At 38.1% G+C, this 22002-nt stretch overlaps 1 protein-coding gene across 3 annotated transcripts in view; it reads right to left on the reverse strand.

Annotated features, from left to right (window-relative positions):
- TTN (titin) overlaps positions 1-17932 on the reverse strand; it is a gene marked incomplete at both ends in the record, with an annotated part of 282756 nt that extends 264824 nt beyond the window's left edge. For all 3 annotated transcript variants that reach the window (XM_079710139.1, XM_079710137.1, XM_079710138.1), the window contains 11 exons: positions 1933-2070; positions 2559-2696; positions 4679-4810; positions 6816-6953; positions 7618-7770; positions 8135-8441; positions 12708-12952; positions 13063-13148; positions 13632-13919; positions 15411-15614; positions 17842-17932. In XM_079710139.1, the coding sequence (XP_079566265.1) occupies positions 1933-2070; positions 2559-2696; positions 4679-4810; positions 6816-6953; positions 7618-7770; positions 8135-8441; positions 12708-12952; positions 13063-13148; positions 13632-13919; positions 15411-15614; positions 17842-17932 (1920 nt within the window). The remainder of the gene's footprint in view (positions 1-1932; positions 2071-2558; positions 2697-4678; positions 4811-6815; positions 6954-7617; positions 7771-8134; positions 8442-12707; positions 12953-13062; positions 13149-13631; positions 13920-15410; positions 15615-17841) is intronic.
- Between the last annotated feature and the right edge of the window lie 4070 nt (positions 17933-22002).

A 22002-nucleotide genomic window follows, 5' to 3' on the forward strand; every position in this document is an offset into this window, starting at 1 on the left:
TTTACATTATATCTCATTTGAATCTTTCAACCAGTCTATGAAATAGTTTGTTTTCATTTTACTTATTTTAATAATGAGAAAACTTAAGCTCAAAGAAATTGTCCTTTGCTAACTGACATATATGAATGTTATTCTTAATTTAAAACTTATGCAAAAAAGAATCTTAACTATAGTAAGATATTTTAAGTTGGGGAAGCATCTATATGTTTTTTCCTTAGTTAACATATGTCAACTCTATATACACATGCTGGTGGACCCATATACTCATTGATGGACAGCCACAAATGAGTAATCTATGCTGATAGCTGCTCTTATTTCTTAGTGGACTGACTCTAATATCCCTCATATTTTTGGAACCTAGATAATCAGAAAGAAGAATTGGACTAGAATTGGAGACCCTAACTCATACCAGTTTAAAGCTGAGAATTAATTTAGAAGACACAAAGAAAAGTGTTACTTAATCTGACTTTCCACAACTAGAAGTGCTGACTGTTGCACTGGAAGAACTGGACTGAATCTAATGGTCTCTAATGTTATTTAATCTGACTTTCCACAACTAGAAGTGCTGACTGCTGCACTGGAAGGACTGGACTGAATCTAATGGTCTCTAATGTTCTGTTGATCAGTTAAGCAATTAAATGGAGCAGCAGGAGCACAGCGACTCATTATGGATGAAAAGTCAGGAGAGCTGATGATGAAATGGGATGAAACAAGGCTTGTCACATCCACAGCATCAGTTTTCACCTCCTCATGAAAAAGATGTATTTGTTCTTGCTTAATGGCAAATCCTTCTCTAGTTCTTGGCAGTGTGGCTGGTTCGCAGATTTTGTAGTGGTAACTATTTCTTTGGGTCTAGACATTTCCTGAGCTCCCATTCTTAGCTAATTTTTTTAAGCTAATTTTTAACAACAAAAATAAGACAGTCAAATTTATGCGATTCAGAACAAAAATGTAAATATAATCACTCATGAAGTATGTTACATATTGGAATTTCTGTCATCAATGAGACTTCTAGAAGGCTGATACGCCATTCAATATTAGACTTAGGTAAATGTTAAAAAAGCTGATCTTAAATTGTGTCTTAGAAAAAAAAACCCAAAGATGTAGAGATAGAAAACAGCACTGAGGTAAATACAGACAGGACTCAGTTATGACGCTAAAGAAATTGAAAAACTAGTGCTAATTTCCAGTTACTATATTAGCAATAAAGAATAAAATTAGGTAAATAGTTCACCCGGGGTATAGAGTCCTGGGAAGAAGGTAAATTCATGGAAATTTCATAGCCACAAATACATGCTACAAATAACATTTTTATGATTGATGTGTATTTACTCTGGTTGGATAATTTCTTCTCTAGATTTTAATATTGCATCTTGTTCAGCTTTAGTGGGAGCTACTACAGCAGGCACCATAATTTTCTCAGCTTCTTTTCTCATCTGATATTTACAGGGAGAAAAAAAGGTAGAGTTTCACATGATGAAAATTATGGGTTTTTTCCTGAAATAAGTCCATACTCTACACTGTAATATAATGGATTTATTTATACTTAATACTGTACTTCAAAATGTACATCTTTTTGACAGTAAGAGTCATTATTTACTTGAACACTTTTTTTTAATGTCCATGGAGTATCTTAAAATTAGCCTGCATGCAATCTCAATCATCAACTTCTGGAGAATCTCTAGCTATTAATAATAAAAAATGGAAAATAATAGTGAAGAGATAAGTGAGGAAAGGAATATGTAGTAATATTAACAATAATAAATAATTCAGTTTTTTAGTTTCCAATTGTACGTCTAAAAATAAATCAGGTTAATAGTGTCTCATAAGAAATTCTGAGATTTGGAATGCATTATAATAGGGGATTTCACATGAGATTTAGTGTTAATGTATTATAATAGGGGATTTCACACTTGGAATAGCAATAGTCACCTTTCCATGAGTAACTTGGATTTGTTCTTGTCTAGCAGCCATTTCTTCTCTAGTTCTCAGTATTGTTTCTTGTTCTTTGGCTTTAGCAGTTGCAACTGCTATTGTAGACAAGGCAGTTTTCTCAGCTTCCTTTCTCATCTGATTATTATAGTAAAATCCAGGTTTAAAATGTACAGGGCTTCAGATGCATATGGTATGACACTTCCCTCCCCCCCTTAGTGGGGATGCAAGACAAGGTTATTCAGGGTTAACTACACAAAAGAAGTTAACTTGCACTGGGCAGTGTTTGTACACACTGACTGGGAACCACAAACCTTAGAAACGTTAACTACAAAAAAAAATCTCCAGATGATTCCTTATATTGCTTTTTAGAAGTCAGGCTAAAAATGTCAATCTTCGTGCAAAGGATAATGGTGAACAAAATGAATTACAAATGTTACAGACGAATGAAAATCAAATGTGCAAATAAAAGTAATGGTAAGAAGTCATACATTCACCATGTGGTTTTTAGTTGGGGATTCAAAAAGGAAAATACAGATCAATAATTCATATCACATTGTAGTTAATGGTTTACTGGAAATTAGTTTAAAGATGAAACTTTTCCCATCTCGAATATCTGTATTCACCTTTTCCTGAGTTATTTGAACTTGTTCTTTTTTGGTAGTGATGCCTTCTCTAGTTCTTGATACTAAATCTTGTTCTTTGACTTTGGGCATGGCAACTATGACTTTAGGTACCACTGTTTTCCTAGTTTCTTTCATTATCTGGTCATACAATAAAAATGATGAGAAAATGGTCATTAAATTTCATATAGCCTCTAATAAAAGAAATTAAGTCAAAGCTGAGACTGGAAGAATATTTCTTCCTATGCAAGGACATTTTATCATCTGAGTTGCTTTGATCATCCATACTGTCTCATTGGTAACAATATCAAAATTAGTTCAGTCTAAAAGAAAAAAATGTGATGAGCAATAAAAGGATGCATTTCTCTTTCTCACCTTATTCTTCTCATAATTTTTTATGACTCTATGCCAATAGAGTCATAAAAAATACATAATTTTGCATTTTATCAATTGACTTGTACACTGGAGTCTTCAATAGAAACATGTTAAATATTAAGGTGAATTATAATATCATACTAGTAAGAATCCAAAGAAAGTCCGAAAAGTTAGGAATGAAAAGTGGCAGTGAAAGCTAGATAGACAGCAAAAGGTTCCTGAGAGATTCTGAAGTTTTCTGTATGAGTCATAAGAAGAGAAGGAGGTGAAAAGGTGATGATTAAGACCCAGGATGAAAATGTAGGTGGCTTGCAAATGGAATGAAACAAGAGTGAATTTCACACCAGCAGGAAGTTTTCACCTTTTCATGAGTTACATGCATTTGATCTTGTGTGACAATTTCTTCTTGAGCTCCCAGAATTGTTTCTAAGTCTGTGGGCTTGGCAGTGGTAACTACCACCATGGATGCAGCAGCTGTCTCAGCTTTCTGTATTATCTGATTTTCAGAGTAAAATGAAGGTTTGAGTTTCAAAAGGCACAGGAGAAATGGCAAGATATCCTTCCAACATTCGAGAGAATACAGAATATTCGGTGTTATCACAGTTCCATTTTGAGGGCCTACACTTGTGTTTAAAACCCAGGAGTGGGCTTCTTTTCTGCCCACCTGCCCCTGAGTAAATTGTCCTAGAAACTGAAAAGGTCTCATCTTTAAGATATGTTGACACATTAGGGAACTTAATGAGCACCCGCTAGCAAATGGCTAGACAACTACAGTTAGACTAAACTCGCCAGTCACCAGCATTGCAATGGCAACAGGGATTTCTATGCCCTTCATTACGCCAACTTGGGTTCCTGTGCATTCAAAGTCTCTCACTCACTGTAAGGAGAGGGAATTTCATCCAAAGACCTCTGGCCAGCCTTTTAAGTATATAGTGTTCTAAGCTGGATCTTTTTTAAAAAAGTAGCTCTGGGATCAACAAAGAGCTTGAGATTAAGAGAGGCTGGCCAAGTTGGAACAACCACAGTGTCACTGAAATCTACTTGAACATGAAAGAATTCAAAAGTTGCCTCTTGCTAGACCCAATAAGGCTTGATTTCATACATGGGAGAGAAGTAGATTTTGGTGATATTGGGGTTTTTCCAACTTGGCTCTACAGCACAAAAGCAGCAAACACTTCTGGGTCACTGTTGATCAACCAGGAATTAGGGCACTTTCTTGAAGAAGTACTGGTCTTCTCTGATGTCCAGCAATTCCTCACTTTCCCTTGATATTTAGTTGGAGTGTTTGTGGCTGGTGTGTGTGTGTGTGTGTGTATGTGTGTGTGTGTGTGTGTGTGTAGGGGCATATGCATGCATGTGTCTTCCAACTATGTCAAGTTTGTGTGTTACAATTTAAGTGACCAAGGGCTTAGGCTATGCATGAAAAAACTGGTTGTACCAGTGGGTAACTGGGCTGGAGTGATATCTATCTTCCACTTAATTATGCTCTAGAAATGTCACTGATGTGCCCCAAACTATTCTAGTAGATAGACAATTTCCTTGAAACTGATCAGTTGAGTGGAAAATTGTGTAATGAGAGCAGAATTTCCATCATGAAAGAGTTTCAATACTAGATATAGAGAAACAACAGAAAGAAAATATACACAAAAGACTCCTCCACTTAGAGGTTTTGGTTAGAGGGTACATGTAGCTGGCTGGAATATGATATTTGTCAACAAATTACAAGGTATTTACAAAATTTGACTTACCGTTTCTTGTGTTATTTGTTTTTGTTCTTGTTCTGTAGTAATTTCTCCGGTTATTCTAGTTTCTTGTTCTTTGGCTTTAGCTGCGGAAATTACTACTTTTGGTACAAATGCCTTTTCAGTTTCTTTTCTTATCTGAAATCAATGATAAAAACAAAACCTTATTGTCTCCCGATCTCTAATGGAAGTGACATAATGTTTACTAAATATAAAAAAATAGGAAGTAAAAGAAGAAAAGTCCTTTTTCTAGAGATATCACTAAATAAAATAAATGATCTCATTTTCATTAATATGACCATGCTCTTTATTTGCCTAAACCATAAGTTATGTTGCTTAGAGAAAAAAATTGGATTCAACACTGCTTTGAATTGGAGAGTGTAGTCTTCTTTAAAAGGACTTCCAATGCAGTGGTTGAGGGTCCGCCTGCCGATGCAGGGGACGCGGGTTCGTGCCCCGGTCTGGGAGGATCCCACATGCCACAGAGCGGCTGGGCCTGTGGGCCATGGCCGCTGGGCCTGCGCTCCGCAATGGGAGAGGCCACAACAGTGCGAGGCCTGCGTACCGCATGCAAAAAAAGAAGAAAAGGACTTCCAATTTTTATAAATGGATATATGGCAATATTATTTTGTGTCACTTTGTCATCTAAAAGAAATCTTAATGGGTAAAGAAGATGTGGCACATATATACAATGGAATATTACTCAGCCATAAAAAGAAATGAAATTGAGCTATTTGTAACGAGGTGGATGGACCTAGAGTCTATCATACAGAGTGAAGTAAGTCAGAAAGAGAAAGACAAATACTGTATGCTGACACATATATATGGAATTTAAGAAAAAAAAATGTCATGAAGAACATAGGGGTAAGACAGGAATAAAGACACAGACCTACTAGAGAATGGACTTGAGGATATGGGGAGGGGGAAGGGTAAGCTGTGACAAAGTGAAAGAGCGGCATGGACATATATACACTACCAAACGTAAGGTAGATAGCTAGTGGGAAGCAGCCGCAGAGCACAGGGAGATCAGCTCGGTGCTTTGTGGCCGCCTGGAGGGGTGGGATAGGGAGGGTGGGAGGGAGACGCAAAAGGGAGGGGATATGGGAACATATGTATATGTATAACTGATTAAATTTGTTATAAAGCAAAAAAAAATAAAATAAAATAAAGGAAATCTTAGAGCACAGGATATTAGAATGGAAGACCTTAGAAGTAATACTCTCTGACCCTTTAATTTTATATATAAAAAATCAAGTATAGATGATTCATAATCCACATTTATACAATAATTTTGCTTCGAAAAATTTCCTAAATATTGTGATGGTTTGGAATATCAAGACTTACTTTTCTAAAATTGAGACATTAAAGGGAGAAAAGTTTTGTACACATCCCAGGCAAAATGTTTTCCAAATCCTTAACTCCCTGAAGATACTGTGTTTGGATCTGGACACCTAAGGTATATGTGGGGGAAAAGTGGGTGCTGGGGGGGCAGTTTTCTCCATTTGCCTCTTTGCCATTCTCAGGCGTCATCACTGAAATTCAGGATCTCAGGGTTAAAAGAGGCTTGAGAGTTATCTTCCCAAACCGCCCAACTGACAGTCGGCTTGGGTGGCCAATAGCCCTATCGGTTGGCCTCATCTAATTTGCTCCTGAATGCCTCCAAGCATGGGGCTGTCTTTTTCACTTTTTCTGGTTATTTCACCCGAGAAGGCCATGCTCTCCATCTCATTTCAAATCCATGTTCAAATGTTCTCTTAAGGAGTCAGGAAGCAGTTGCTAAGCTATTTTCAAAGCACTGTGTGTTCAGTGTTCTTTTCCACTCTTCCCAGTTCCACCTCAGCATCTACTTCTCTGTCCCTCGTAGTCACATATTTAGCCAGTGCATCTCCAGGCCAGTGTAGATGAGAGCCCTGTTTCTACTTCTGCTGTGTGTTCCCAGAGGTCCCTTTTGTCTACACAAGGGAAGCGTCTGGTGACTCTAAGGGACTTTGGTATCCAGTACCCAGGGATACAGAGATACAGGGGATTTTATTAGTGTGAAACAACCGTGTTGCTCATGAAACAACACCCTTCGTGGTAAACATTATTATCTGTGTTGACGCTGGTAATCACATAATAATTTCATATCAAAAACCATTTTCACCTGTTCATGAGTTACGTGCACCTGCTCTTGTTCTGTGGTAATTACTTCTCTGGTTCTTGCTTTCAATTCTTGTTCTTTTGCTTTATCGGCGGCCACTACCACCTTAGTTACAGCAGTCTTCTCTGCCTCCTTTTTTATCTGATTTTCATAGGGGAAAGGAAAGAAATACCATAATGTGCCTCATATAAAAAGTCACAAAAATAAATCAGGATAAAGACATAAATGTCACACAGGAGAGGACAAGGAGGAAAGCTAGAGTGATTTTAAATGATAACAGAAAATCTATTCAAATATGAGATGGGAAATTATCTTGGATTTATAACACCTTTCAGCTATGAATCAAGCGTCACGTTTGTTTTGAGGAAAGTAAAAGCAAAGGTCTTTGGGGGAAGGTTAGAGAAAGGTAATGGCAGCCCTGAAATAATGGTTTTCCTGCCTGGCTCTTGGAGAGACTGAGCTCTGGATGGACCGGTCTGGAACTACAGCTCTGAACGCACATGTACCGTCTTGTTCAGCTGACTTTCTCGGCCACCTTTGCCTGTCTTAACTCAGGAGTTCCCTGATACTTTGGATACCTTGTCTGACCTCCTGTCTTGACTTTCTTAGAGTTCACTCTTACCTGTCTAGCTGTCTGACTTAGACCAGGTACTTAGAATGTTTGTATCTTGAACACCTTGGGTCTCAGACCACCTCCTGCTCCGAAAGGCCTAAAAGTCTGGGCCATGGTGGGCTCAGTGTTGCTCTCAAAGCAATGTGAGCATTGATTGCATGCACAGCTCAGTGCGCAGGGCCCCAGGCCTACCTGTTCTTGAGCAGGTTGGATGTGCACAGCAGTCGTGGTTGTCCTCTGAGCAGTCTGCTCTACAGCACTGATAACTGGTTCTCTCACTCTGGCCATATCAACAGCAGCAACAACGGTTGCAACAGCTGCACTTTTGTCAGTTTCTTGTTTCACCTGGATTGGCAGTGACCAAGCACATTACTTTGTGAAATGACACGCCCGGAAGAAAATACAAAAGAACAGTGGAAACCAAGCCACCTAGAGTACAGTAGACACATGCGTAAGCATTTATCATTGCCAAGAGAGATATGGTAGGTACTGTGAAAACCTACGTTTATGAAAAGCTCACAGATTTAGAGCCTTTGTTCCAATTAAAAAACGCTTTTACAGAGCATAAGCCAAATTGGGTTTTCAGTTTCGGTTATACTCTTATGTTCGTATGCATTTTCCCTGCAACCTACACAGACTGCGTTTCATGGCAGGATTATGTTGGGAGAAACCAGACGTGAAAGGAAGAGAAAGGAAGCTCTGACAATACCTCTGCAGCCCCAGCAGCACCAGCCCCTGCCGCAAAGGTAGCACTGGCGGCAGCCCCTGCCGCTCCGCTGATGGTCACTTGCTCATGGATCCCGTATCTCCCTTCCCATCTCTCCTCTGTCCTGATCTGAGTAGCACTTGTCACTCTCATCTCAGACTCAGATGAAGCCATGTAGCCCTCTTGCTTCCAAGGGGGAGGCACTTCGGGGCTTGGGGGCATGGTGGGCATCTGAGCCTTCCGGACGAGTAACGGAGACTTAACGGATCTGATGGGGGACGTGGAGATCCTCCCCGCTGGAGACACGGACCTGAAAATCAAATGGCAGAGGTCAAAGAATGCCAAGACAAGGAACTACTCCCTTGGTCATCAGATATGAATAAAGGAAGAAAAATCTAGAAGTGTTTAATTTAAGGCAGAGTTTTAAAATCCATGGCTTGGGACTTCCCTGGTAGTGCAGTGGCTAAGAATCTGCCAGCCAATGCGGGGGACACGGGTTGGATCCCTGGTCCAAGAAGATCCCACACGCCGAGGAGCAACTAAGCCCGTGTGCCACAACTACTGAGCCTGCGCTCTAGAGCCTGTGAGCCACACGACTGAGCCCACACACTGCAACTGCTGAAGCCTGCGCACTTAGAGCCCGTGCTCCGCAACTAGAGAAGCCACCACAACTAGAGAAAGTCCACGCGCAGCAATGGAGACCCAATGCAGCCAAAAATAAATAAATAAAATTTAAAAAATAAAAATAAAATCTGTGGCTCAATAACCTATACAGAGGCAAGTAATGTACTTGAAAGTAATTTGTTTTAAATCTCAGTGGGCCTTATTCTCATCTGCTGTAATTCTGTAAGAGAATCAGATTTCATCCTAAGCTAAAGAATTCTGTGCCCTGCCCCGCCTTTTTGTGTTTAGAAAAGTCAAGACAGCAGAAGGTGTGTCCTTAAAATACAGTCAAAGAAAGGACACAGCAAATATGGTAACCATAACTCTAAATTTCTCTGTACTCCCAATTCTGGGGATGGTGGTGCGAGGGGATGTCAAATAGGTGTTGAAGGAAGAAAGGTTTCTGTAATCAAAATGCTCGTGCAACTCAAGGCTAAACAAGGTAAACCTTTTTTTAATTTTCCTGCAGGATTTCCCAGAGCCTTCATCATGCCCATATGCCCTGTGAATCGCAAGGCTTTCTCATTACTCTTTTTGCAGAACTTTTTTGGGTGTAGGCTGTGCAATGCACTTTGCAAACTGCTGTTCTGGTCAAAGTATGGTGAACTGCCGTTTTAAATTTATTCTGTCTTTGTTTACCCTTGCCCTCATTGATTGTACTCTGGACTTCTTTTAAATATCCTTATAGTGGATAATTTGAAACCTAAGGATTCTATAGCTCTTGATTAAATTGATAAAGTGGTTTCTTCCAAAACAGTTTTCATCGTTTTTTATGTGTGTCCAAACTGAAATAGCATCAGTTCAAGAATCTGGGTACTGAATCAAGGCATTTACAGACAAAAATGACAGTTCCTAATCTATAGTAATAATTCCAGGCATTATTTTAAGATGAAATTTTTCAGAATTTAATTCTTGATCCAAAGGGTTTATTCTACTTTCCCCTCTAGGTGGCAGTATTGTCTTATCATTGCATTTAACTACTACATGCAGGAAAATGTTTATAAATGTATTCTGTCACTACATAGGGTACTTAACTTACACTGATCATAAATGAAACAATTATTCTAATTAAGGCTCAAGGTACAGTTGATATCTGCTCTAAATTACAGAGTAAATTAATAGTACATTACAATATTAACCAGTTTCATGAAGAAATGTTCAATCATTTTCTTGAAGAAGGGTTTTTTGGTGAAAATCAGTTTACATTTTATAAATGGAGTTGTGATCAACTAAAGGTAGGTCTAGGGGAACAAGTATCTACTCTGAAAGTGATTGCCTTAGAACCATAACAAAGACCAGTTTAGAATAACGTAGGGTTTACACCAATTGAAGAAAAGCAAAGTGACATGTATTTCCAAGTTTCAACCTGTGTCTTGTTTTTGCTGTACCTAGTAAAGTGGGTCTAATTCAAATAGAGTTAAAGACATGATTAGCATGACATGAGTGATTAGCAGCAGGTTGCAGGTAAGCCCATAACTGTGAAAATCAATGTAATTTGAGTCATTATAGGAAAGTGCTTATTTATGCTCTTACAATAAAAAAAAAATTATCACCTGGTCACAGCTAGATACAATGCACCTTATTCAATGAAATATGTTTGCCTTTCTCTACAACAAAAGTCAAGATTAGACTGCGAGACATTTTAGGAAATTGCCTATCCTGGATAAACATTATTTTCTCCACAAATTGATATTTAAATTTCTTATTTTAAAGCAAATTTGGGGGGCTAAATAATTGGGATTGTTATTAATGAATTCTCAGTACTTCTAAGACAGTCAAAATACTCCATAGAATCAGGGAAGCTCTGTAATTCTAAATGACTCTTAGGCTTGGATTAAAAATACGGTGAGGTTGTTATCTCCCCCAGAAATCACATGTGGCCTGTCTTGTGATTTCGTGGTATGCAAACTTAGAGTTAGCCTGAGATAGAACACTTTTTTTGATAGCCAGACACGTTTTTAAAACTAGCTTTTTGGTCAAGGCTTCATATTAGTGTTTACCAATATCTTTAAAGTGGCCACTATAATAAAGACTGGAAAATATCTGGCATTTTTACATATATTTGTTGGACATTACATTGCCTCTGGTGTGAAATGCTTGTCTTTTGTCAATTTTTGTTTCATTTGTGTTGCTTGTTTTTTCTTTAATAATTAATTTGTGGAAGCTTTTTGATACATCTAGTGTATTAGTCCTTTGTCGTAAGTATTGCAAACATTTCCCCCGAGATCCACGGTTTGCATTTGCTTAGTTATAGGGTCTTATCCAGCATCAACATGTACAGTTGTGTAGATTATGCACTGTTTCTAGGCTTGTACAATTCACACTGTAGCCATTGTATGTTTGTTTTAATATTTTATGGCAGAGGCAATGACATATCTCGAGGAAGAGGCACCCTTAAATTTTTTTCACAAATACACTGTCTGGTGTAGCAAGGACCTTGCTTTTGCCATACATAAATTTTTATTTTTATCTTGTTGAGTCTGTAAATCATTTTTAAAAGCTCTTCCCTACAGTTGTTTTCACAAATTTTCTTCTCTTTTATTTTTGTGATTTATTTTTTAATTTAGCTCTTTACTCAAGCTGAGATTTATTCTGTAAATGGTGTAGGTAGAAGTTTATATTCAGTTTTTCCCAAATGGATAGTTAACTGGGCCAGCATTCTTTATCAAGTAAAATATCCTTTTCCCCACTGAACTAAAAGGTCACTTTGATTAAACATTGAATTTCCTGGATACTTGAATTCTACTTCTGGACCCTCTGTTCTGCTTTCCCCATGTATTTTCTATTCATTTACCAATACCATACTGTTTTGATTACAGTAACTTCACAATAAGTTTGAATATTTTTTAGATCAACTATCCACTTATTCTTCTTTTAAAATTTTTCATGGCAGGGGAACTTTCTCTACATTTAAAAAATTAAATTGGTCAAGAAACACTTTTTTATTTACTCCAAATTTTCCCCTTTCATCAATTTATCATGTAAAAAAACCTCAGCATGTTAAGCTAAATCCCAAAGTTTCAAATTTGCTATGGATAATTTATACTTGCTTATATATTGGATTGGCCAAAAAGTTCGTTCAGGTTTTTCTGTAAAAGGTTATGAAAACTTTTTGGCCAACCCAATAGTTTCTGAGCCCTGATGATACATTCTTACTTTCTAATATACCTCCATATTAACTAAGCATAGAAACCTAATAGAAATCCATTTTATATTCTAGACAAAGTAACATAAGCACATGCAAAATATTTAGAAGGTTTTACTTATTATTAGAGCAGAAGAACACTTGTATAATTATTTTATATCTACAAGATACCTTCAACTAATTATCTCACTGAACCCTCACAACACACCTTGAGATAATTCTTACTGTGTTTCTCTATAATTTACAAATGACACAACTAAGACCTTAAGCAAATTATTTAACTTCTTTAGCTCTGGTCACCTAGCTATAAAATTAGGGGTGATAATTCTTAGAGGTTGCTATGAGTATTTAATGAGATAATATACAAAGAGTGCCAATCAAATGTCTGACATAGAGAAAGTGGTCAGTATATATTAGTGATTATTTTATTATTATAATTATTTTCTAAGTCACATTTTAACAAGTAATCAAGCTGAGTGAATGCAGGGCTTCCAACCCTAAATTCTGTGCTCTTCTCATTTCACTGTGCTTTTTCTTGACTCCTAAAGCAGATACTAAATGGTATACAAATAAGAATTCAGAATTAGAGTTTATAAAGTTCTCCAATTTACCAGTGGACAGTGAGGATTTGTGAAAATCATAACCAGTGTCTTTTTGGTTTACCTCCTTTATCACACCCCACATTTCTTATTTCTTCCTTTTATCTCTCATCTTATTGGATTAAACCTAATTCAAAAATGCATAATGATCCCTTTTAAAAGGCTTTACCTGACGGGAGATGGGGTCGGTGCCCGCACATGTCTGACCGGGGACGGGGAGTGTCTTATCGGCGATGGGGACTGCTGTCGAGCCAACTGTGCTTTGGCAGCAATGGATGGTGGTGTGGGAGACCTTGACTTTGGCTTAGGAGGTATCCTGGGAGGTGTTTTATGTGGCAGCTGTTGCCCAGTGGCACCATCTATTACCATCTCAACTGTTGCAATTGATCTGGCATCAAAGTGGGCTTCAATCTTCTGTAAAAAAGAAAAACGAAGCCCATGGTGAGGAGGAATTGTTGATGAAGAAACAATCTGAAAGGCTTAAAATCTGACAGTATATATTTAAAAAAAAACCAAAAAAAAACCTTTTCAATTTGAGTTTGCCGTGTTTCTGAAATCTGAGCAGTCGAAACAATTGTCTTCGTCTTTTTAGCGGGTACTACTTCTTCACCTGTAGGAAGGGAAAGATAAATATTTAGAGGGAACACAAGGACCCATTTTTAAAGGGATTACGTTAATTCTGACTACAAAGTCAATACGATTTTCTGTGTCCCAATGGGCAAAAATGCAGAAAGTTTTGGATTTTGTATGAATATAAATTAGCTTTAAACATAGAAAATATTTATTATTAGATAGGAATTTAATTAGAATCCTTTTTTTAAAAATTCCATCGCTTGCCAATAATTTGAAAACATAGGTGACTTAACTGAAATACTTCCCAGTTTCTAGTAGGGCTAAAAACCACAGATTGCTTCAATGATTCTAAACTCCTGTGCAGAATCTCAGAGACTTTTCATGGGTGTTGAAATGCCAGCTTTGATTTTAACTCACAGCATCCCCAGACCTCAGAGGGCAGGCAGGTAGGCCCCTGACACCACTTGGTTCTAAATCCTTCCCCTTCCCTGCTCCCTGTTTCTCAACCTCCAGCACATACCTTGAACCAGTAATTCAGCAGTGGAAGTAGCTCTTCCAACACTATTGGTGGCATTTACTGAATAAGTGCCAGAGTCTTCAGGGTATGCTTCTGCAATCAGTAAGCTGTAGAGGTCGCCTTCTTGTGAAATTTGAAAATCAAGGGAGCTGTGGATTTCGGCTCCGTCCCGGTAGAACTTCACCACAGGTGTAGGGATTCCAGCCACTCTCACTTGGAGTCGCACTTGGCTTCCTTGTCTCACGGTCATGCTCTGCAGCCGTTGAACAAAGTTGGGTGGTGCTGTCTCCGCTGCAGCAGGAAGGGAAGAAAATTAGGACTGGCGCCAGCCAGGGCACTCCCAACAATCTATTTTTAAATGATTACAGCTCTGGTGTCCAAACCAGGCAATGGCTAGCTGAACCAAACACGCTTGACTGTCCTTGAGCCCAGCTCATCCATCAGATGACAGTAAAAGTAGAGCCAGGAGGTGACAGAGGGCACCCCGCCACCATATTTGATTTGCTTTGTCTTGTTTAGCTGTTCTAGGCCACCACATTTTTTTTTTTTTTTTAAGAAAAAGCCTAGATCTTGTTATAACATTTCTAGAGGATATTTCCTGCACTTCCTCCCAACTTCACATCTAGCACTATATTAATATGTTAAGGTAACTTTACATATTTCAGGAAGTTGCACTAAAATGAATTCCAGTGGTTGGTTTGCTGGATACACCTGTGACTTACAGAATCATTAAATTTTAATTTAAATTAAAAAAATCCTAAATTGGCTCCAACTTAATCAGTATTCAAATAACCCAAATATGTACTTGCATTTAAAATGTTAATCCAAATAATGACATGATTTAATGTTAGATGCTACAGAAAGGGGATTTTTTTGGCTAATTATGCTGGAAGAAGTTTTTAATAAAATAAATGTGAAGGGTGAGTGGGATTAATCTTGACATGTTTTTGAGTAATAAACAACAGCAGATGCTGTCAACCTTGTGCATTTTCCCTTTCTGAATTTTCTGGATGTATGTTAAAGTTCATACCTGATGTTACCTGATGTTCCTTCTGTTTTGGTCAATGATAGCCCTATTCTTTAACAGTGCTGAACGTATAGTTTATTGGATAAACATATATAACATTATGCAGCTCATGAAAGATATTGTTATGTAATGTGTGAAGTAATGCAATGTTCTTTGTACTAATGTCTTACAAAGAAGTAAAGGATGGAGAAAAATGACAGAGGCCACGAAGACTGGTGGTAACTTTTGTGGGGAAACTGTGTCCTGCATTTGAATCATAAACAAGCATTTGCCCTATTTCTGTGTATGCTTACTGTGCAATGTTTTTAGAAATGGAAAGGAAATGAAGCATTATTAAGTGTTATAGCCTAGAGCAGTATTTCTTAAATGGGTGGTCTGTGGACCACTGGTATCAGAATCATCTACGTGCTTGTTAAAGTGTGAATTCCTGGAGATACGCATATTTCCTTAGCAGGCGTAGAGACAAGGCTCCAAGCCTTTCTACTTGCTCAGAAACACGATTTTTAATATTTCCTTAATATAATTTTGAGTGCTTAATATGTGTATAGAGGAACTAGTTCTCAGCCACTTTTTCGAGGAAAACCAAATTCCAAAAGACAAACAACTTTGCTATCAATGCGGTGTCCAGTGGGCCCTTCTCTAGATTTGAGATGCATCTGCTTGTGCTCAGTAGCTTTTGGGGGACTCCCTTCCCCAGGTCCTGGAGATGCCCTCTGGGGGTGGTGCAGGGGACAGGCAGGTCCCCTAAAGCCTACCTGTCACGAGAAGCTCAGCAGTACTAGTCGCTTGTCCAGATCCATTGGTGGCTCTCAGGGAGTATCGTCCACTATTGGCTTTAGTCACGGCAGGGATCATCAGTCTAGCGCGGCCATCGCTAAAGGAGATCTGCACGCCGGGCAGAGTGGAAGTGGAAATCACCTGGCCATCCCTAAACCAGCTCACCTCAGGAACTGGGAAACCTGGAGAACAAAGAATTCATCTTTATGTTTGGGGCACTGCAAAGTCCTCTGTTCTGTCCCATTATGTTCACTTCCTTGTCCTAAACCATAAAAGCTATCCAGAGAGTCATGCTATTTAATGATAGTGAAAATTTGACAGCTGTGTGATAAAAGTGTAAACTTACAGACCATTAGGAAGGTCTGTGGGTTCAGGTGGAGGCCAGCACCTTCATTTTATAGGGGAGGAAACTGAAGCCAAAGAAGGCTCAATGATTTTTCCAAGGTCCCTCAGCTGGCAGTGGCACACAGAGGACTAGAACTGCCATCACCTGCCCTCCTGCCCAGGGTTCTATCTGATGCAATTTAATAGACATCATTAAAATCATGAAAGAGATTTATAAAAATGAAGAGCCAAGGAAACTGTGAGATAAAAAGTGACTGTTGTCCTCTTCAAAATCAAGTGAAGAACAAAAGCGGCAAAGGGATCTAAAAGTTCAGCCGAATAAGCACAAGAGGACACGCTCAGCCCTCTACCTCCTCTGGGTTACAGGGACACTGTCTTCGTGACCTCTCCTGCCTTTCAAATGTGCTTCAGTAAAAATGCCATACAAAGGAGGGGCAGCTTCTCATACAATAATGATGCCGAACCAAGTCTTTCAGAACAACATGGATACTTGGAGGTGCAGGTAGAAAAGTCAAATTCTCTTCGCCCACCATGAATCACGGAGCTAATGACTACATGGACACGGCTGGATGCTTTAAGTATACTAAAATTCTGCATTCAGAAGGCATGAGGCAAATTCAGAGCACCGTTTATTTTGCCTTTGGCATGAAGGCTGGTGATCTAACTCCTTAAACTGAGGAGGTGAGGATAAGCGAGAGAAAGTTTATTTTGTTGTCCTTATATTAGCCAGTCTCCCACCGTGGCCAAGTGAATAGTTTATTTAACAAATTCATGGGTGTTCAAATATTTTCAGTGGTGTTTTTCTAAGAATGTATTAGCACAAAGTGTGAAGGAACAAGGAGTTATGAGGAAGCCAGATTCCATTACTCCACAAGCAGGCAAACTTCCCACTGAAGCCATATGTGTTCTGCTCAGTTCAGAAGTTACTGAGTGTTACAAGATAAATAAGTAAATTACTTGGAAGTCAGAGATTATCATACAAGAGAAGAATTGAACTGGTCTCTATATACATATACAATAGAAATGGAAGAATATGTTATTTGTGCAATGTAAAATAAAGTGTTATCCAGTTATGAATAAGATTGGTACATAGACAGAAAATAAAAGGAAAGAGAAAGGAAAAGGAAATCTCATTTTACATCTTTATTATAAGCCATAAAGTTGAAAAGAAAAAGAGGAACAGTGTACCATAGAGGTACATCAAGCATCAACTTTTAATTAATCCATAAAATCTTACATGACCAGTTATAATACTGCAGAAGGAGAAAATATTGATTAAATTTGAGATTAAATAATTTTGAGATTATTTACAATATAGTTCATAGAGTATCCCCATTTTGTCACATGATGATAGGTCCCAGAAATCATCCATTTTCAAAACCATCCCTAAACTGAATTATAAAGAAAAAGAAGAAAAAAAAGAGATGGAAGAACTTCCTGTTAAATACAATTCTAGGGTTAATGTTTGTTTCTCTTTAATATGTGAACCAGAGTGGCATATATTATTTTGGGGTGTCCTTTCAAAATGATTGGAAAATCTTTTCATTGACTAGAATCACTTAATAAAGATTGAAAATAAAATAATAAAATACTTAGGAGTTAGCTCATCACTGAAAGTTCTGCCACTGAGGAAAGTCAGTTGTACTGTTATTTTCCACGTAAACCCACAGAGGCTCAGGAACACAGGCTACTCGCCCAGCAGCTCCATGACTGGCCCCTATTGGGCTGGAGTTCTTGGCTTCCAGTCTGGCTCTGCAGCTGAATCCAAAGATAGAATGACCAAATTTTGCCCTATTTAGCAGCTGGATTCTGACAGCTAATTTAATCCAATGCTAATTATTTTGCTTTGTGGAATTATAAATATGAATAAAACATTTTCAAGCCATTATATTTTCAGATTTTGTAGGAACTCTGTGAACAGTATACTCTTACAATGACCCTTCCATAGAGGTGGGCCCATTTCACAAAGTCAAAGCAAGGCTTAAACTTGGTGTCAAGTCCTACAGCAAGTTAATGGACAGGAGGCAAAGAAGACAAAGGGACAGTGTGAACGTGTGAGCTTACCACTAATGTGAGCCTCAAAGGTTGCGGTACTACCCTCCAGTACCACAACGCTTTGTAACGGCTGCGTAAACGTCGGTGCTTGAGTTGTCATCTTTTTAGGCACTCTGAAAAGGAAGAGAAAAGAATTAGAAGGTCACAGCTTAGGGCCATTCTGGAGGTACCTCTGAAGACAGCAGACACACATTTTCCAAATGGGTTGCTTCTCAGATCGTCTGTGGGCCCGGAGTGATGGGCAGGCCTTCTCTTTTGTGTCCTGAATTTGGCCTCTGAGTTGACTTGTAGCCTAACAGAGTAGCACGTCTAAGGGGGGATGGGAAAAAAAAAATCGAAGCAAGCAGAGCAAGGAATGTACCCTAGTGGTCGAAGAGGGAAATTCAGTCTTACCAAAGGTGGGGAAATCTGAGAGAGAGTTGGGAGAAAGGGAAAGCTGGAGGAAGCTAGGGGTAGTGACGCATAATAAAAGATATGTGTGAAAAGTGTAAAACGAATTTTTTCATTGGTTCAATGTCAGAAAGAATTATTTTAAAAAATTTCCTTCCTCTCAATATTTTTCAGACACTGTATCTGTATTTATAAAGTTGACATAGATTCAGGCACTATTACCTTAAGTAATCCAGGTGATTATTTAAAGTAGTCACCAAAACTAAAAACTTGAACTTTGCAATTTCTTTCCTTACTTGAAAAGTTTGGAAAGCCTGGTCAACTATGCAAACCTTTTGTAGACAGCATACCGTGTTTTTTAGTCCTTAATATTTCTTCATATTGTAACTGCTCAGTAAATGTTGCTACTGTTGAAGTGAATATTCAGGAAAGTTTAAATTTAATTGAGCAGGCCAGTATTTATTATAGATCTGAAAGAAAAATACTGACTTGAGTTCTTAATAAGGAACAATGTGCAAACTCTGAAAAATGGAAGGCTGGTCTGAAATGCAGTTGAAGTGAAAGCACCTATGCTTTCACAGCACAAATATGAAAAAAATCAAAGAAATTAACATGAAATCGGCAGTTGTTTTTTTAAGTGGAAGCAAGTACTTTGCCTATCAGTTTTAGAGAGATTATGAGAAGAAATTTCTGAGACATAAATACCTTGTTATTGAATGTGACTATTCCACTATTCTGGTATAAAAAGCAGATTCTCAGTTGTCAATTGCTTCATTACTATTTTTCATAAAATTCTCTATTTATTAAAAGTTTGTGGAGCAATCATCTAATTCTGTACCTTATTGTAACTTTTTACTTAGTTATAAAGAAAATGAAACTAGAATTCTCTGAGATAATAACATTTATATTTGAAAAATTTAGATAATATCCAAAAGAAACTGTTGCCAAGAACTTCTTAGTGTAGCATATTATCTTTAGGACACAAAAATAACTTTTTGTGTCAAACTCTTCCTGTTTCTAAGTGAGTGCATCTTCTAAAAATAGCTATATTCTTTTACACCATTTATGTTTTATATACCTATATATTTATAGGCATTTACAATTAGTAATCTAATTCCAGGAAGATGGGAAATCAAGGTATAATTTGAAATAAGAAGTCTCTGAAACATTATTTCTTACCCTTCTTAGCATCAACAATTATGTCACATAATTTGATTATGAGTTGATTTAAAACACATAATGAAATTCTGAGTATTTTAGAAAACAGTTATATAGTTTTTCTTTTTTTTCCAAATTTCTATATATATTGCAATTAACTGGCCCAAACAGGTCTTCTATTCCTATTGTTCAGGTAAATTTTGTTGCTTTAGCATTTGCTCTTGAGAGGCCTTTGTCTAATTATGGCTGAAGGTATGCATCTAAAATGTCATGCTCCCAAAATAAACTCTCCAGCGTTGACTGACAGCAGGCAAGTGTTCTGTCACTGTCCTGCAACTGATACCTCAGCAGTTGATTCCCTTAAAAAGTCATCAGGGTGTAGCTGATACCACATGCATTTTATCAGAGCTATTCTTGGTGTGTCTCACTTTATCACTGAGTAATATAACCTTGAACATTCTCAACAAACAAAAAAAGTCTATAAAAGAAGCAAGCGTTTCTATCACCATTTCAGACCTCAACTTTTAATACTTTTAGAATATTAGGTGCATTCAAACAATTCGAATCACTACCTTGCTGATACGCTAAAGCATCGAACTTTTGAAAGGAAAAGCCTTCACATATTTCAAAACAGAATTTAACAAGCAGATTCAAACAGAGGATCAGAACCAGCACCAAGTAGTTAGACAAACACCTCTATATAGGCATTTAGCATACAAAGAAAATGGGGAACTAGAAATCGATAAGGAAGGGACTCTACTAATAAGAAAGAAAAGATGCTGCTCACCTGATTTCTCAGGAGTGCCCAAAAAGGGTGGGACTAAGCCCAAGATTGCTTCTGAAACGACGTCCTATCTAGAGTTGGTTTTTTCGACCATCTCCAGCATGAATCGGTGAGCCTCTAAACTTAAAAACAAAACTACACAGTCAAGACTGTGTAGTTTTGCTTTTCTATGCAATCCCTACACCCGAGGCGAGGCTGGGAATGCACGACTGCTCACGGGTCAGGGTCGGGCCCAGCCCTTATATTTGCCAGATCTGCTGACAGCCCCACATCTCAGGGCAGGGCGCTGGCTGATTGGCTCTCCGAGGAAAGCATGATGGGAGCGGGACCTATTTGGTAGCGGCGCAGACCACCTGTTCTTCTGATTGGCAGTGCTAAATTTAGCATCTCAAAAGGGGCTTTACCAAGGGAATAGAACCGTACTTAAAAACTAACTCTGTTGAGGCTTGGGGAAGAGCACTTGTTGCCCAAGTTAAAATCTGAAAAAGCTGGTCTGAGGAGAATTTGTGGCAATAGAAGACACCTGTGGCCAATTATACAAAACAGCTCCAAACCTGAGGACTCTGCCCTGAGTGAGGCCCCATTCCTGTTCCCTTCCCCCATACAACCAACCAAATGGACCTGTCAATCATGACAACAGATGAGGGAGTTTATCTCATGAGTAAGACTTCACCTTTTTTTTTTTCCGAAGAACCAGTGCCTAAAAACCTCAGCACTGAAGAGAGCTCATTTATACTATCTACTTTCTCCAGAATCCACTTGTACTTTGGGGAGAGTTAAGCCAATGTTAATGAGCTAAGTGTTTATACAGCCCTGCAAGAAATAAAGTTGAAAGGCAAAATCTGAACTCCGCTTAGATTTAGCCTAGACAGTGTAAGGATTTCTTTTTTCCAGATTTCACTTTTTCCTGGCATTAATATTTACAAATATACATGCACTGATCCTTAATGAGCAGCCAAGTCTTTTGTTTGAAACATCCATAGGGTTCTTTTTCAGGCACATGAAAGCTGCCTTACTAATCTCTGGAGTTTGCTCTTACTAATGGGAAGTAGTTAGGAGATGATATAGTTGCTATTTTAGAACTGAATTTAATTTCAAGCAACAGATATTTCAAATACAAAAGAGCATACCAGAAGAGCTTTAAAATAGTTCAGCTGAGAGATTTGTAAAACTTCACTAAGAGGGAAGAAAATTGTCTTGTTGATAATAAAAAGAGATTTTTCTTAATAAAAGACTAAAATTTTAAATTTTAAGTTACATTTATGTCTGTAATAAAAATTTCCCCTGATGTGGAAGGCCATGCATTAGACTTTTCAACTTCCTGAGTATTTCATTCTTGGTAATTATTTCTACAGTGATTAACTTGTTAACATTAAACAGGACTAAAATATATTGGCCAACTTATGTAATATAGCTATATAGACAAGATGACATATTTATTTAAACATTTGTCTTCTTTTCTTAAGCAGTGATATCTGTATTGTTGGTATTATTTTTCCTACTACAGATGCTATCTGACAAAATCCTGTTTGATTGCTTTATTCAGAAACAACTAGTTTCATGTTATATATCTTTTTTTTTTTTTTTTTTTCTTTTGCTGTACGCGGGCCTCTCACTGTTGTGGCCTCTCCCCGCTGCGGAGCACAGGCTCCGGATGCCCAGGCTCAATGGCCATGGCTCATGGGCCCAGCCGCTCCGCAGCATGTGGGATCTTCCCAGACCGGGGCACGAACCCGTGTCCCCTGCATCGGCAGGCGGACTCTCAACCACTGCGCCACCAGGGAAGCCCCATGTTATATATCTTAAAAATTATTCCCAATTACAGACTATGTTACAGG

The sequence above is a fragment of the Hyperoodon ampullatus genome (genome assembly GCF_949752795.1).
Source record: "Hyperoodon ampullatus genome assembly, chromosome: 8".
NCBI classification, from domain to species: Eukaryota; Metazoa; Chordata; class Mammalia; order Artiodactyla; family Ziphiidae; genus Hyperoodon; species Hyperoodon ampullatus.